Below are 18536 nucleotides of genomic sequence, written 5' to 3' on the forward strand. Positions count from 1 at the left end.
CCACTCTGAAGGAAGTTGCTACAAAAGTTGAAATCTGGCTGTTAGTGAATAAATTAGCCATAACTTCTGATAAGGTATTCAGAATCAATACTGAAGTAGATTGAAGTACTAAGGATTAACAAAATGATTGCAAGCTTTCAAATTCCCAAGAACTTTTTATCCAGCACAATACTTTCATATTTAGGGGGGGACAGTGGGGAAAGAGGGTAGAAGAAAAAAATGTGGCTGCAGTTGTAACAATACATTCCTAAATTCAGTTCTGAAGACTCTGAAGAAGTATTAGAAGTAAACAAAGACCACTCCAAGTGGAATGCAGGAAAAAGGAAGCAAATGTTTTAATTAGGTAGACCCAAGATTTGAAAAACAGTCATGTCCCTCCTTCCTCCTAAAGCACATTACAGTACACAACCACCTGTATCCTTTTTTCCTTAATGTTTAATTATAGCATCTTATTTTGCTTAGAAACTTAAAAGTTGTACATATTTGTAAGTCCTCAGAAGATCTAATAAAATTGCCCTCAGATCAAAGCTGGATTTCTGTGTGACAATTTTGTTTTGTTTGGGAATAAATGAAAGACTCTTCAATGCATTTAATTTCCTTATATTTTCCTTATATCTTTTATAGAATGCTTTTCACAATATAGTCCTTTCCAATCTTGGTAACACTGGCACATAAAGTTATTTCTTAAGAAAATCAAATTCTCCAACTCCAATTTTCCTTTTACAATCACTTTTTTTTCTGTTGCATTGCCATGCACCAGGATCCTAAAACTATCAGGAAACAAGTGTAGAAAGGCATTTGAATCACTATGTTTTCGAACACATTTTCCATGTTTCTTGCAAAGGAAGTGGCTGCAAATCTTGGCTGCAGTAGTCACATTAACGATATAATGTCCCAATGGACCATCCATATAGTCTTTCACTTTTCTACAGCTATCCTAAAATAAAACAAAGAATAATTGATTTTTGCATTACTATAGAACATAAAACATATCTACTCAGAAATTGAATTGAAATCAAATATTGGAAAATGGCTATGCAAGCAAAGCATTGGAAAACAGAAAGTGGCTGTGGCTGAATTCTGGTAGTCCCAGAATCCACTTCCTCCCACCCAATTTCTCTCCAATGGAACCAGCTCTTTTCTCCTTCCATTCAAAGTCTGACAAAAAAGAGGCAATGGCAAAGTTTGATAGCTGCTGGAATACAACTTTATAAGCAGAAATACATATGCAGAAAATGAGTGCATGTAGTAGAACTGTAAACATTTTGCAGCCTGGGATTTATATTCCAGTACATAATGATTTTCATATATTTCCCAAATGCTACATAAGTACAATCCAATACATTCTTAATCTGTTTAAAATATCTATTCTAATAATCATGCATATATATATATATATATATATATATATATATATATATATATATATATTATATATATATATATATGCTTCTAACTCTAAATCTTAATCCTTAAAACAATCCATAAATCCAGTAATCCAGTATTGCCTTTTAATCCATTACACAGTTTTAGATTTCTCTTTTAAGTCTAATTCTAGATTTTTTCCTGTACCAGGAAGGTTTCCATAAACACGCTTCCCTTTCAATCAGTGAGTCTATTTTTGTTGCTTGGAATGGCCTTTGAAGAAATAGAAGTCCCAACCTTTGCGTCAAGCATCTGTTTTTCTCCTCCTTAAAATATCATCGCTTTGTAGTTTCAAATCTCAATCTTTGCTTCTTCTGTTCCTCAAAGTTACAGATGAAAGGTTTGTAGATAAAATAAGCTCCTCTTTTATCTCAGTTAATTCCTCTTCTAATATAATTTGGTTTGTAAAATAGTCAGGTATAGTCTGGTCATCCGTTTGAATGTTTGAAGTGAAATTTCTGGATCTTAGTTCTGAAGTAGACTCTTTCAATATGGCACAAATTTCTGTAGTGGCCTCATGTATCTTTTCCAGTATAAGCTTATAGTTTAATTGTGAATGCAAATTCTCCATTTTGATAGTAGTTAGTAGTAGATTTTTTTGTTTGTTTGTTTTGTTTGTGGAGGCTGTATTTAGTAAGGGTTAGTCTATATCCACCCCCACAATTCCCACAGCTCAGCTTATTTTTTCCAAAAATGATTTGAAGGTCAGGTCTGGTCTAACTTCAAACAAGTAACCAGAAGATGCAATATTAAATTTTCGCCACTACATGTCCTCAGTAAGTTAAGAAAGAGTCTTTTCCAGACAGCATTGCTTTGTTTCTATCTTTAAAAGTATAATGTGAAAGAAGAAATAATCTTCCAACACCAGGTGATAGAACAAAAAAGAGAGAGTTTTCTATGTCCCCAAAAATATGAAAGTAAATTTTTATCTTGTAAAATACCTTCTTTCCCAAAAATATAAAAGCTGCTTTCTCTGGCCAGGGAAATAATTCCAACAAGGCTCTTACAGGCAAAAAAGAAAGTCAGGTAGACAGAGTAACAAGGAAAAATCTCACCCGGATTCACCACGGGGGCTCTTACAGCTTAGATGTTCTTGACTTGCGGTTTGAAGCAGCAGGATGATTGGCCATTTTACTGGCTGATTTTCTTCTCTGTCAGCCCTCAGAGATCGCCGGACTGCTGGAGGAGCCGCCACTCCTCCATAGCTGATCTGAAGCCTCTTCGATGGAAGTCTCACCCTCCAGGGTGACTTTCGACCCGTATAAGAGTCGACTGGCAGAGGGAAAGCTAGCCACCAAGGAGACGAGTCTCCCCATGCAACTAGAGTCGCTGCAAACCGGAACCGAAAGTCGCCATTCCATGTTTCTTGAAAATGTTTTTCTCTTTCTCTTTCTTTGCTTCTCTTATCATTTCCTTTCTCTCTGATGTGTTCAACATCTACATTCCATTTTATCCAATCTGGTTTTTTGTCCTCAGATTTATTTTGTAGCCTCAAGGGATGAGTTGTTTTTTCCATTTCTTGTCATTTTTCCCCACTAGGGGAAATCATGTTTTCTTGCTTTGTTAAGTTCCATCTTTGAGTCTCTATTTTCAATTTTATGTCCACTTATTTGTTTTGTCTGTTACTTCTCTGTTCTTGTTTCTTGGAAGTTTTTTTGTTGTAAAGAGATAGATTGTATTGTAGAGATAGATTGATTTGTATTTTCAAAGTTATTTTGGATTTCTTTGTGATTTGAACTCAGTGTTATTTGAATTAATTGCAGTATACTATATATCTCCTCCTGAGAGGTATTTATGTTTTCTTGGTGTGTTCTGTCTACATGTCTCTGATCCATGATGGCCAAAAGTTGGAGTTTTCCTTCTTATCTGCAAATAGCTTTAGAGTCCCGGTTAAATAGATATTTGTAATCCAAAGCGTTAAAAAAATATTTTTTTTCTAAAGTTTATAATTCTCTTTTTGTCTGCAGCCCAGATTGTTGTGTTTTTTGTCATAGCTGTTATTTATTATTAAAGCTCTGATGGTCATAAACACAGATTAGTTTTTCCCAGTTTTTGGCAAGTTCTCTGTGGAAATCATAGCATCTATTTTGCTTTTACCCTCAAAAATTTTAAAAATAACATAATTTTTAACCATATACTCACATAAGGCTGTAGGGAACACAAAAGCTTATACTGACCATGGGTCAGGATTACCTATTACTGCTTTACAGCTTCACACTCTTACTTGATTCATACATGCACAGTCATATTATAATCTCCAGTGTCAACATGAATAAGGAAATTAACACTGACATTTTTAAACATCAGAGAGAATGATTTCATTTCTAATCTCACATTTCTATTCACATGATGTGGTGTAGATATCAGGAGTTCCATATCTATTCAATTATATCTTTATTTATTTAGTGTACAATAAAATGTTTAAATATAAAAACAGCGTATAAAAATAAAAATTTAAAAGGAAGCAAGGATGATTAAACCATGCTCAAAAGGGAAGGGAGAGGTCTCAGGGTGCCAACCTACACCATGGCTGCATGTTCCTCTGGGGTCCCCCCTGAAGTCACAGGGCCATGTTTTAACCCCTTTTTAGAATGCCAGGAGAAGGAGGGCCTGCCTCATCTTTGGGGAGAGAATATTCCACAGGGTGGAGACAATGGCAGAGAGAAGGATCTCTTCCTAAACCCCATCAGTCATAATTCCTTAACTGATGGGGTCTGCAACATACCTTCCCTGCCTGACTGATGTAATGGGACAAAGATGGTTCCATAGGTAGCCTGACCCCATGCCATGGAGGGTTTTTTAGGTCATAACCAACACCATGAATCAATTATTAATTAAGCACATATTATTACAAATGCTTATAACCTCACACTATAGACTTACCAATACATATACTGGTGTGTGAATAGCCATAGGCATATTCTCATCACAAAAATAATTGTGCAGGCAATAATTTTGATCCCTTTTCTACTGCAGACCTTTAGTCTTTCACTGCTAATAGTGCTCTTGACTAAATTAAAAATAAATTAAAATAATGATCTTAAGGACTGTCTCTTTTTTTTCTTTCCTTCAAATACTACAGACTGCTCCTGTTTGTTACTCTTACACAGTGCTATTTTTCTTTTCTTTTTTTAAAAAAAAAAGGTGCCGGAACTCACACATGTCATACAATCCGCCTTGCCTACCCTACAAGGTTCCATTCAAAAAAGAGGCTGGAACTCCGTTCTGGGCGTTCTATGAGGGAAAAAAGCCCTGCTCTTACCTCTGAGAATATTTGGGGGGGGGGTCAGAAACTTGATCCTTTTTATCATCTGGTTGATCTAGAGAAATGATCAGGATTTAAAACTGGTGTCACAAGCAACATGTTATCCAGTTGTCCATTCATTACTACCAAGGAGCAGAAAAATAATGTGATTTCTTACAGTAGGTAAGGTACACTTGGGTAGTTTTCGCTTTTATTTTTCTGTGCCAGTGAAGACATTAGGCAATGATGCTACAAATCTCTTCATTCCCTTAATTGCTTTCTCAATACTATTTCAGTAACTGAGGAAAGTTATTGTATTTAATAAGTTTTCACCCTGTGTCGGACATGTTTGATAATCCCCTAAATAATCCTAACTTGATATCAATTCCTGGACCACTTATTACAAGCTGTAAATGTTGACATAAAAGGAAGGAAGGGGTCTCAAGGATTTTAATGAATATGGCTTATGGGCATTTTGTTCAGCCGTACTAACTTACAACAGTACTGGCATATTGCATGCTTCCCCAAAAGACAATTCCTGCTGCCCCCATGGCCGCTGTTTCACCAACTGTAGTCACCAAGTCTTCCTGAAAAGTAAGGCAATGAATAGGATTATTTTAATAGAGCACCACTCACTGATAATAAACAGTTAAAATATTGGCAGCCATTTCCCCTCCTCCCCTTATTTTTGGAGGGCTATTTATGAGAAAACAGGTTTAAGCACAAGTCCTGTTTAGCAAATTTAGCACCCTGGGAAAGAATACTCTTTCATAGCTCTATCAAATGCCTTGCTGAACGTCAACGACGCTGATGCATACTCCCAGTAAAAATTATTGTGATAGTTTCTCAGATATGAGGCTTTTTCAGATTATTAAGTTAGAGCAGCTTTGCTCCAACTTGGTAACTTTAAGACTTGTGGACTTCAACTCCCAGAATTCCTCAGCCAGAAAGTTGCCAAGTTTGGAAACCCCTGAGTTACAATATGCTAAATATGTGGACTTTATAGTATTAGGAAAATTCCTTTACATTCAAATGCTGTGTTCAGAAAATAGCCTATAATTCTTTGTTGAGAGTGTATGTCCAATAAATCTGATTTCTGAGCTAGTGGGTGCATTAGTAATTTTGAAATGTGGTATTGAGACTCTCTTAAAATGATTGCTATGAAGGCTGTTGCTAATAAAATGTTACACACTAGAAGGAAAGGAAAAGAGAGACCCACCTTTTAAAAATGCCAGTATAGCCTATGCAGGGCTCAAAAACCTTGTTAGATATGCTTGAAGTTGTGTTGCTTAAGTACATCATTCCTTCCCAATATTGTCTTTAAAAGAGCCTTAAAAATAAACTAGATAGGGCAGGGATCTCAGTAAGCATCAAAATGTGTAAGATATATCAAGCACCATGTTGGAGATTCAAGTTATTCCAATATTTTCATTCACGAGTTATAGTTTAGATGAGGAATTGTACTTTTTGAATTGCTAAAAGTAAAGCAATAAGAAATATAAATGATATATATGGATGATATATATGTTCTGGGTTCAGGAATACTGGATGTAATCATTCAAGTTATCTAGCACTGTGAGCCATATTATTCTGCTTCTGTATGTCCACTATGTTGATCATTTCATCTATCCCTGAAACTTCATTCTAGTTTTTGTAATAATTATATAAGCAGGGACAAGGGACAATAGAACCAATATATAATGCTTATGTTTTATTTATGCTTTAATGAAATGGTAAAATTATACTTACTTCCTTCATATACACACAGACATACTTGTATATCCACAAGTGAAAAAATCTAAATATCTATATTTATTTTTTCCTGCCTGTCGAACTGCAACTGCAGGAGAGGAAATTTGACTAAAAAGTGAGGATGGGACATTTCATTCTTCATCCCTTATCCAGTCTCTGCAATATTCCTAGGAGCAAATCTACAGCTGCACTTTATAGCAGCCTTCAGTTTAGTAAAAAGTGGGAAGATCTAATCAGATATCTCTTATGTTGGCAAAGCCAATCATACTGCTGTGGGGAAAGAGCGCTGCTGGACAATATGTTATCCCGATTTGAACTAGCTATTGTTTTCCCATTGTATTTTAATGTATTTTGTGAAATTTTCATGAGTCAAAATAACTCGATTGTCGTAGAGCACAGGTCGGCAACCTGCGGCTCCAGAGCTGCATGCGGCTCTTTGAGCCTTCCCCTGTGGCTCCCAGCCTCCTCTGCCTTTGCAGAGAGAGACAGAGACAGAGAGAGGCAATTGCACTTCCCTGCTTCTCTCTCTCTCTCTCTCTCTCTCTCTCTCTCTCTCTCTCTCTCTCTCTCTCTCTCTCTCTGTGTGTGTGTGTGTGTGTGTGTGTGTGTGTATGTGTGTGTGCGTGTGTTTGTAAAAGAGAGTGCACTCACAGTGTTCTCTGAGGAGCTGAAAAGCTTACTGGGCGGAGCTCCTCCCTTTGCTGCGTCTCTGCAGGAAGCAGGAAGGGCAGAAGAGATCTAGCTAGCCCAGCTCTGCTGACTTAGGAATTCTGGGAGTTGAAGTCCATGAGTCATAAAAGAGACGAGGTTGCCTACCCCTGAGCTTGTTGGACAACAGCTTGAAGCTTGCCAGGTGAGCAGCAGGTAGGAGGGGGGGAGAAAGAGAGAAAGAGAGAGGGAGGGGGAGAGAGAGAGAGAGAGAGAGAGAGGAAAGAGAGAGAGAAAGAAAGAGAGTGGGGGAAGAGGAGTGGCAGACCAAGGGCAGATAGGGAAGGAGGGAGAGAGACACAGAGAGAGAGAGAGACCCTTTTGACATCTAAAATGAAGATAACACTGCACATATCCTTTTTTTACCTCTGTGTGTATGTAATTTTATTCTCTTAAAGCATTCTCTTGGTGATCATTGTTTTAATAGTATGGATATTCCCAAGAGTGATATTTTTACTTTTATTTTTAATGTGTGTGTGTGTGTGTGTGTGTGTGTAATATATATATATATATATATATATATATATATATATATATATATATATATATATTTCTAAAATTTGGATTGCTAGCAAAGAATTAAGGAGAACTGGAATAGCTATTTCGAACTCTGGGTATGAACTCTGGGTATGTCTGGTTGAAAAGAGCTAAAGAGTTCAAAATAGCTATTCCAGTTCTCCCTTAATTCTTTGCTAGCAATCCAAATTTTAGAAATGTGCACTCCCTTTTACACACACACACACACACACACACACACACACACACACTTATAATAAAGGTAAAAAAAGATATATGCAGTGTTATCTTCATTTTAGATATCAAAAGGGTTTTGAGGCTTCCGGTGTTTTCTTTTTGGTGGGAAATGGGTCCAAGTGGCTCTTTGAGTGTTTTGGGTTGCCTAACCCTGTCTTAGAGTATGGAGCATCTTGCCTTGAGAAGCAAGGAGCTTTTGCTATGTGTTACAGACGTAAAATATTTAACATCAGCCTTGCCAATATGTAATTCAAGCCTATGATAGCACACTGAACTATGAAAATAGGGTTGAACATTATGCATACTCAGATTTGTATCATATGGTAACATTCCAATTGTCAATGTATACATATATGCAGCTCAAGGAATATCTGTGGGATGTGGGATTTCACTTGCTGACTATTCCTTTCCCATGGCCATGTGATTGATAATGATGTAAAATAGTCCTATCCTGTTTACTTTGGATCCTTTAGCATGAAGAATTCTAAACAATCAGGATCCCTGATTACATGAAGAATCTGACATGCAACAAATTGACCCATGTTGGACTTGTCCTACGCTGGTGTTCAAGAGGAGAAAATTAAAGCATGCTTATGGGTATGAACCAGATGGAGTGAGATCCTCTATGAATTCTCTCATGAAGTTTTAGAGTTCTAACAAATATGTAATGTAGCTGTCAACAAACCTTGATTCTGAAATTCATATACTCCAATATCTTACCTGTGTTAAAGGCTCAAAGGAATATGCATAGAATGGCCTGGCATATACAAAAACAGGCAAGGCATAATCTTTCCTAGCCATGGAAGCAATGCGCATTGATTCTTTAAGGCGATGGTGCACAAATTTCAAAGCATTGTCACTTGACCTCAATATGGTTTCGAGATATATATTAGGAAAAAGGGCAGTACTGTCTCTCCATAGCCAAAGTAGCTGATTATTCCGTGTTATTTCAATATCTGGACATTCTCCTGTGTATTGATCAGGTTTTGTCTTATAATTATAATTATGGCAATCTGGATACAGATAGTAGCCCCAATATCCATCTGGTCGCATTTCTTCAGCTAGTAAAAGTGTATCTCTCATGAAACTCTTTGCAGCTTTTTCATATTCTCGCTTAGCTAATTTCTTGATTTCATCTTCAGATAACTCTGGGTGCAAATCTCTAGCAAATTGAATAGATCTGTTTCTGTAAACATTTTTACTGCCCCAGTTTCTATCCCACTGGGGTCTCCAGTTTTCCCAGTCAATGACTCCAAGTCCATGAAATGTCCTCAGTGGGATCATACGGTTAATATCCGATTTTGATTTATTGAGATGTTTCGCGAGGCTTTCGTTTTGCGGTATAATCCCATTGACGAAATGCCCACGGTCATCAATATGGGGATAGACTCCCAAATGGGTAGGATAAAATATTGTCACAGCAGACCCACTTAAAGAGTCATTGGCATTTGTTACAATGTGAAAAGTCTTGAGATCTAAATCCACCTTATAGCGCAGCCGACATTGGGTAGTAGGTGCATTCCAGAACACAAGGAAAGGCTCATTAGGATACATTGGAGCTTTGGCATGCATAACATGAACTCCATTAAATCTCTTCAGAAATATCCAAGCTGCCAGGCATTTGATCCATAGGTGATACATAATATGCAGATTTTCTGGTGCTGTTAGTTCCTTGAGGGAAGGAAAGAAGAACAGGAAAAGTACAGTGATGATAAGAAAATTCATAGTTGCGGTAGATATTGTGTACAGCTATTTTTCATACTATTTGTTAAAAGGTAAACAATGTTTAATTAATCAATTATTTCTGGTCATATCTAAAGGGTGTTTAATGTAATACTGATCAAATTAATTAGACAGGTGAAATTAATATATTAATTCAAATAAAATAATTGCAATAGAATTTCTATATGAACACAAATCCCCATATCTTTAGCTATTACTATAAGCAGCAAGAGCCAAGAACCAAAGTTTTGAGAGAAAAGATGCCAAACAAAACCAGAAAATATAATGTAAAGAAAAAGCAATGGGTTTAAGCTGCCTTGAATAAAAAATGGGATTAGGCCTTTATATTGTGGAGCACAATTGATTGTGGTTTTAGTCTCACCTCCCCTCTAACACAGCTAATGCTTTTTTTCAAGTGGGAGAATCAAAATGAATTAACTTAATTAAAATTATTGAGAAATTACAACTTTTATGAGATAAATGATTGTTATACCAAGGCCAGGCAACATGGTAAAGAAAAGACTGAGCACTAGATTAACACAGAACAGGAAAAAGAATTAGTTAGGAATTGGAACTTATCCTTGCATTATCTTTGCAGAGTCACTTGATAATGTTAACGGGCAACAATCAATTTAATAAATACATAAATGTTTGATAATTTAATATCATATTACTTGGCACAACCAAAAGGAATAATGTTAAAAATCTACAGTATATGCCATTTTTAAAAATTAAAATTATGAATCCCTCTTATGGCTTGAAGGGGCTTGGGATACTGATTTGGACAATGTAATAGTTGAACCAAAATAGCAATCATTATGGAAATCAAGAGGTTTACTTTCTGCCTTTAACCAAGAATTACAATTAAAAATGACAATTAACATTGATGAATTAGCATAAATCCCACACAATCACTCTCGAAGACGTTTGCGAAGGGATCAGGTGGTTCTCTTCTGGCACAATATTATAAGAAATGTTAGAATTACTGCAAATTATGAGTCAGATATTCTTCAGAATTAGAGTTGTTGAATCAGTTTATATGATCTAATGCCTCACTTAAAAATAAGGAGCTGATTGTCTATTTACTTCGGGAAGCCAAATTAATTAGTACTCAATGTTGAAAATTTAACCATTTATTTGAGGATTTAAAAAAGATGTTCTCATTTGCTTTATTATAAAAAAAAACATCTTAGAATAACTTAGACAAACTTAGAATAACTGGTCTGCCAGAGGCAAGAATCACATTTTTATCAAGTTTGACAGAATTTATTGTTTTGTTAATGACAACAGGTGTAACTTTATCAATTCTTCTGTTATATGGAATTTATAAAAAAAAACTTGTGAATTTATTGTTATTAATAGGGCCTTTTTATTTACTCATTTTATGTTTTGTATTTGTCAAAATAAAATTGTACATTCTGTGTTCTTTTTCTCTTTGTTTAGACCACAGATATCAAACTCGCTGCATCACGTGACGTGTCTTAATGCATCACAACGTTTTTCACATTCCTGGAGCTGGGGTGGGCATGGCATCCATATGATGCAACTGGCCTGTGGGCCAGCAGTTTGATAACCCTGGTTTAGACCATTGTTCAATCAAATGTGGCTTCAGACTAATTTTAATAAAGAATCTTAGCTAGCTATGATGTCAGATCTCTTCTCTTCATGTCTCTTCTCTAAGAAGACTACTGAGTCTAACCTATGTCTGTTCTGATGCTGCTGATCTGTAATCACCTGTCTGTCATAGGGCACTTCAATTGACTTCTTCCCTGATCTTAGTTTTATGAGAAAAATAGGGCTTTTGTGTAAAAGGAAATACTATTTAATGTGGTTTCATTCTAACTGGGGTAAGGTTTTTTTATTTAAGTAGACCATATTGAGCATCTGAGTGAAGTCAGTTTGAGCCAATCAGTCAAATTAAGCTGTTTGAAGTCAAGAGTTGAAGATTTACAGAAGGCCCTGCTCTAGTGAAGTGGACATCACTTACATATGAGCCAGCAGTGTGCTGCACTGCCAAAAAAGCCAACACAGTGTTAGGCTGCATTAACAGAGGGATAGAATCAAGATCATGTGAAGTATTAATACCACTTTACAATGCCTTGGTAAGGCCACACTTGGAATACTGCATCCAGTTTTGGTCACCACGATGTAAAAAAGATGTTGAGACTCTAGAAAGAGTACAGAGAAGGGCAACAAAGATGATTAGAGGCTGAAACATATAAGGAACGATTGCTGGAATTGAGTATGTCTGGTTTAATGAAGAGAAGGACGAGGGGGGACATGATAGCAGTGTTCCAATATCTCAGGGGCTGCCACAAAGAAGAGGGAGTCAAGCTATTCTCCAAAGCACCTAAGGGCAAGACAAGAAGCAATGGATGGAAACTAATCAAGGAGAGAAGCAACCTAGAACTAAGGAGAAACTTTCTGACAGTTAGAACAATTAACCAGTAGAACAATCTGCCTCCAGAAGCGGTGAATGCTCCAACACTGGAAGTTTTTACAAAGAGACTGGACACCCATTTGTCTGAAATGGTATGGGGTTTCCTGCTGAGCAGAGGGTTGGACTAGATGACCTCCAAGGTCCCTTCCAACTTTATTATTATTATTATTAAGCATGAGAGTAGCTCCTGAGTGGTGGGGAGGGTTACCAATTTCTCAGCTGAGTATATAGTATTTCCCAATTTATGTATTTTTCAGATTAGGATATTCTGATCATACAAAGTACTGCAGGATACTATAACTTTTCCCTACCCCATTCAAATTTTTAACAGGATATTCTATATTTAATGTATTGAAACACAGATAAACATGAACTTCAGCATCTTATTCTATACGTTAATTAAAATAAATTACTTTAGTGTTATCACTCAAAACATTCCCCCAGAAGTAGATGAGCAACCCAAACTGGTATTCCATTTTACTTACAAAGTTATGCTGAAACATCAAATTAGATTAATTCTGCAATTTATCGTTATATGTTACTTATATTCTCATATATAACACTACTGTATATAATTCACACTGTGAGAAGACACAACTTTCTTAAACATCGTACATAAAGTCACTTCAGTTTAACCTCATCTTTAGAGAACTTTGGTGAAACATAGATAGAATCTTGGTGATGAAAACAATAGGGAAAGAACATTGGCACAAAAGGGCATGCAGTATAAGCAACTTAGAAAAATAGCAATACAAGTAGCATACTGCAACCATTTATCTTCTCAGAGCCCTTAATTTAGTCATCAATTTGATGTCCTTTCAGACCCTGACACTCAAGTTTCACATCAGAGGATAGCATGGAGACAGCATTAATCATGAGATAGGAATGATAGTATTGTCCAGGTTCTCCTTGATTTGTCAGGATCATTTGATATTTATCATTATGTTCTTCTGGACTGTCTCCAAGGATGTGGGGAGTGGGGACTACAAAGTAAAGATTCTCCTTTCTTTGTGGCCAGTTACAGTTGGTTTGACAGTCAGGTCCAAGGCCTCATCTGTGGGGTGCTTGCAGCTCAACATTCTCATTGTAATATCTACCTGAGACAAGTGGACAAGATCAACCATAAGTATAGATGATACTTGACTGTACATGTGATTACAGGATGATCAAAACACACTGCCAATGTCCTAATGTCTGAAGATGTTGACCCCACTAGATATCTCAGACCAATAAATTATGCCTCAGCCCCTTTTGCCTAGATAACAGTCCTTGCATGTCTCTGTTAAAGTCATCTTTCTTTTTGCCTTCAGGATGCTAGAAGGCTCTGTATAGGGAGAGACGGGTTCAGGTTTAATTCTAGCAAAATTATTGGCTGTGGATATTTAGGTAATTCCCAATTCAACACTAGTATACAATCTGGATTTTTTTTTCTTAGACTCACAGTTCTTGCTCAGGATAGGTGGCAGGTAGGGGCAGGAAGAACATTGCACAATCCATCTGTTGTACCAGTTGCATTTGCCCCTGGACCAGGAGGCTCTCCAGATAGTCAGTAATGAAACCTATAGCAATGGGGCTTCCCTTGAGGCCCACAGAAGCTACAGCTGATCCACAATGCAGTGGTGTAGATGGTAATGGGCATGCCTCAGTATGCCCATGTACCATTGCTACTATGTGAGCTGCAGTGATGGCCACTTGGCCTCTGGATGCAATTCAACCTAGTTATTATCTAGTTGGTAGTGTTTTTAGTGGTATAGCATAGATTACTAAGGACCATCTATTTCCAATCAGACTTTTTATGATGAGAAAAAGTAAGCGTCCTTCAGGTTCCTATCAATCAAGTAATCAAGTATTGGATTCCAGGAAATTGAGGAGGGAGGGAGGGAGGGAGGGAGGGAGGGAGGGAGGGAGAGAGAGAGAGAGAGAGAGAGAGAGAGAGAGAGAGAGAGAGAGAGAGAGAGAGAAGAGAGAAAGAGAAAGAGAGAGAGAGACAATAAGGAATACCTAGAAAAATGTAGTTGGGGGTCTGCCTCAAAACAATTTTTGAATATTCCATCTATATCCTTCCTTTATCTACAGTAGTAGTTCTCAGAAACTTTAAGTTATGAGGGCTTCACACTCCCATTTGCTATGACTTTCATGGGGAATTCTGGAAATTGAAGTCCACATATCTTAAAGTTGCAAAGGTTGAAAAACACTGATCTACATTCAGGACAGACTGCAAAACTAAACCTTCAAATAACATAACTGAAGACTAGTTGCTGTTATGATAACAAATTTGGCAGTGGTAAAACTGAGAACTGTAGAATGATTACAGTCAACTGAGAGGAAGAGTTATTGCTTATCACTAGACTAAGAACTCTGTATGGCCCAATCCCTTTATTATTATACAGCAATAATTCATAATTCATCTAGTTATCAAATGCACCATTCAAGACAGACAATTTGTAGGCTTAGAACATCTATAAAATATTTTCTTTCAATTTTTCTTTCTTGCAGCATCACTGGAAAAAAAAGAGCTGGTCTGTAAATACACTCTACTCCAAATAAAAGAATAACAGATTTGGAAGGGAACTTGGAGGTCATCTAGTCCAACCTCCTGCTCATGCAGGAAACCCTCTACCAATGGTTGTCCAATCTCTTCTTAAAAACTCCCAGTGTTGGAGCACTCACAACTTCTGGAGGCAAGGCAGAGGCACTAATTGATTTTCCTGTCAGGAACAATTTCTCCTTAGTTCTAGGTTCGTTCTCTCCATTGGTTAGTTTCCATCCATTGCTTCTTGTTCTGCCTTCAAATGCTTAGGAGAATAGAAGAAACTCTCTCTTCTTTGTGGCAGCCCTTAGATATTGTAACATTGCTATCATGTCATCCTTGTCCTTCTTTTCATTAAAAAAGACATATTCAATTTCTGCAACTGTTCTTCATATGTTTTAGCCTCCAGCTCCCTAATCATCTTTGTTGCTTTTCTCTTTCCAGAGTCTCAACATCTTTTTTATATCATGATGGCCAAAACTGGATGCAATATTCTAAGTGTGGTCTTACCAAGGCATTATAAAGTGATACTAACACTTCACATGATCTTGATTCTATCCCTCAGTTAATGCAACCTAGGATTGCTCTGCCCAAAGTGTATCCTGTCTACACTTAGTGGTAGCTAATATTCATATGAACATATGTTATGATATTGCGTCCAAGGGACTCTTATAAGAATCCAAAGACCAGGTGCAACAGATGTGATGTAGCATATACAGATGTGGGAATTCAGATGTGATTCACAAAGCATTAGGTATGTACATTACTTTGAATTGACAAAAATAAAAAGTGAAATAAAAATATAAGCAAATAAATAAGTCAAGGTAATCTTCGACTTACAATCACAATTGAGCCCAGAATGTCTGTGCTAAGTGAAATAGTTGTTAAGTGTATTTTGTCCCATTTTACCTTTTTTGCTAAAGTTGTTAAGTTAGTAAGACAGGTGTTAAGTGATTCTGGCTTCCCTGTTGACATGTCAGAAGGTGGCAAAATGTGATCACATGACCCCAGAACACTGCAACTGTCATAAATACGAGTCAGTTGGCAAGCGTCAGAATTTGGACAGGGAAGTAAGTCTTGACAAAAACATGTACCCGTATATTCCCGCGTATAAGACGACTGGGCATATAAGACGACTCCCAACTTTTGAGAAGATTTTCAGGGTTTAAAAAGTCATCTTATATGCCAGAAAATACGGTACAATATTGAATTTCTGTTTATAGATGAGCACAATAGGAGCTCCATTCCTTTGCTGCTAGAAAGCGAGTGTTGCCCACCACTGCTTCCCTAATGCTTCCTGAACTCAGCTGGTACTTTTTCCCCACATATTTTATTGATTTTTTAAAACATAAATCACTTAATAGTTGGTAAACAGTGTGTTTGCTGGGTTTACATTTGTAAAGAAAAATCATTAACAATTGGTTTCTATAATATATAATCAAGATAGTGCATTTAGTTGATTTCCTCTTTTCCCCAAAATGTCTTCTTTGCAAACCTTGAAATAATATAGTTCTTATTATTTTGATAAAATATATTTAATCTTTAAATATTCCATTTAATGTGCCTAGTCATCTAATCCTTTAGGTCTTATTCAAAATATTTTTTTTCTTTTTTATACATTATAATTTCCCTAAATTCAGGCACATTTAATTATCTAAAACATTTACTTCATCTAGGCCATTTCAGCAGTATTATATTACTTATATCAAGAAATAAAATAAAGGGGGGAGAAAGCATACAGTATTATTTAAGGAATTCATCTCTCTTCGAATGACATATGTATTCAGAATCTTTTCTGTTTCTTTAACCATATTCAAACAAATGTTTCTTTTTTAAATATTCTCTCTGACAGATCCCATCATCTATTTTCTTAATTTTCACTTTGATCTTTTTCCTTTGACCAGTATCTTTCTTAATCAATTGATTTGCTGAATCAAATTTTTTTTCCATATATTCATGACTGCTGCTATAGGTATAAGAAGTAAATCAAACGTTTCTTTTTTTTGTAGATGTAATGTCCTTAATTTATATAGCTTACTGTTTTCTACTATTTAATTGCTTTTCCTGAAAAAGAATAAAGTGATCGGCGATGTAGAAAAATGGGGTTTTTGAATGCTTTGATATTGCTGTCTGTGGAATTCTGGGAGTTGAAGTCCACATGCCTTAAAATTGTCAAGGTTGAGAAACACTGTGTTAGTGCTTATTTCTGTAAAAAAAAAAAATAGGGCTGGCCACTAGGGGGCAGATTGGTTTTAAATTCAGACAACAGTTACCCGGCAAACAAGACAACCCCAGACTTTTGAGAAGATTTTCAGGGATTAGAAAGTCGTTTTATAAGCCGGAAAATAAGGTATTTTTAATGAATATTTTCCCATATATTCTCACTTTGTATGCAGTTTTTGTAGCATGTTTAGAAAAAACATTTTTCTTTCATTATTTCTTTTCTATGCAAACATTGCCCTAATACACACATTTTATGTATTTTAATATTGTTGCTGTTCACCTCTAACTTAATTATATAGGAGCTGAATTTCATGACCTATGCATTCTTTTTGGTGTCCAATTTCAGGAACTTCTATAATAGGAATATTCACACAATGGGAATTTGGATGCCTTCCATATAATGATGTTGCTACTGTAGTCAAGCAATCCATGATTTATTGTCTCAGTAGGAATTCTGAAGCATCTTTATTTTATGATTTATCAGCAAGTCAAAAATGGACTGATCATCTATTCAGTGATGTTCTTCAAAGAACCCTCACCTATTTGTTTAATACATGGTTTTATAACTGTCAGAGGTTCTGTTCAAATTCAATCAAAACATATGGAACTTTTGAAAGTCATCTGTTAAAATCCCAGATTAAGACATTTTGAGGTTTTTTTCTCATGTTTTTAATTGATTTTTAATTTTATGCTAATAATTTGTACAAATATTTTCTAGGCTGACTCATGAAAAGAGACTCAATTTTATTCCCTATATGAAGTGATGAGGAGACATTTCCATGTTCTTTCTTTTTTCCACTGTTAAAACGCTCTGTTTGTACACAACTCTGCTGGAATTGTTGCACTTAGGCTGACTCTCCCACAGCCCTTCTTGGAATGACAGTTCATATGGGTTAGGCACGGATTCACCCAAGTAAAGATTATACTGTTTCGTGTGAGGTATTTGCTGTTTAGTGTGATGGTGTTCTCTCCAGAGATAAATTGTAGACATCATTGTTAATAGAAACCAGTGTAAATAACCATACAGTTGTTAGGTGATAGAATTAGATGACAGGACGCAATACTAAACATTTATTTTTGAACAAGTATATATTGAGCTACATATTCATAATCCTTATATTTATTTTAGTGTATCAAGACTGTAGTCCAAAACAGGCATACTTGTGCAAAAACTTCCAGGCATGACAAATTTTAAACGTATACTCTTTTTTTTAAAAAAAAATATTTTATTGATTTTTTAATTTTTAAGAAAAAGTACTCAGAACTTTTATGTTTATTTATGTTTTTACTTTCCAAAATAAAAACATAAATAAACAACTCAACTCAATACATTCACTGTCTCCTCTCTATTTCCCTCGAATAACATAATACATTTAAAATATTCCATTTCTAAATTATATTTCTATTACTACTAAACCTATTTTAAAACTTTATCAGTTTACAATTACCAAAATCAAATTTCACTTTAACAAAACAAGTTATCAATTCCGGTATCCCTTCCAGATATATTCTAGTTCTTAATTTCTCTCATCCCTCCTTTTATCACCAATCTCATATATTTCTTCTTCCATTACACAATGGCTATCTTAATTAAAAAGTAATGTTAATTCACTTCAATTCATTACAGAAACTTCAAATTTCATCCAATTGATTGTCTTTCCTTATCACATCTATGTTATTGTACAAAAAAAAAACACTCCGTTAATTATTAAAACCATCCCAGTCTAAAAAATCAACAT

At 35.8% G+C, this 18536-nt stretch overlaps 1 protein-coding gene across 1 annotated transcript; it reads right to left on the reverse strand.

The window, feature by feature from the left end:
• Window positions 1-349: 349 nt before the first annotated feature.
• On the reverse strand, window positions 350-12669 carry LOC120301267 (hyaluronidase-like). The gene is made up of 4 exons (XM_039328265.1): window positions 12530-12669; window positions 8603-9553; window positions 5167-5256; window positions 350-937 (listed from the first exon to the last, which is right to left on the reverse strand). The coding sequence occupies exons 1-4, from the start codon at window positions 12545-12547 to the stop codon at window positions 599-601; spliced, it is 1398 nt and encodes a 465-aa protein (XP_039184199.1). The 5' UTR covers window positions 12548-12669; the 3' UTR covers window positions 350-598.
• Window positions 12670-18536: the final 5867 nt, after the last annotated feature.

This window comes from Crotalus tigris, unplaced genomic scaffold (assembly GCF_016545835.1).
Source record: "Crotalus tigris isolate CLP2741 ecotype Arizona unplaced genomic scaffold, ASM1654583v1 scf7180000024375.2447938, whole genome shotgun sequence".
NCBI classification, from domain to species: domain Eukaryota; kingdom Metazoa; phylum Chordata; class Lepidosauria; order Squamata; family Viperidae; genus Crotalus; species Crotalus tigris.

Excerpts from the sequence above, each read along its gene's own strand:
- LOC120301267 (XM_039328265.1), bottom strand. Across the intron at positions 5,257-8,602 it reads CCTTTGAGCCTTTAACACAG|GAAGACTTGGTGACTACAGT; the intron begins GTAAGATATTGG and ends CTTACTTTTCAG. Across the intron at positions 938-5,166 it reads TGCAATATGCCAGTACTGTT|GATAGCTGTAGAAAAGTGAA; the intron begins GTAAGTTAGTAC and ends GTTTTATTTTAG.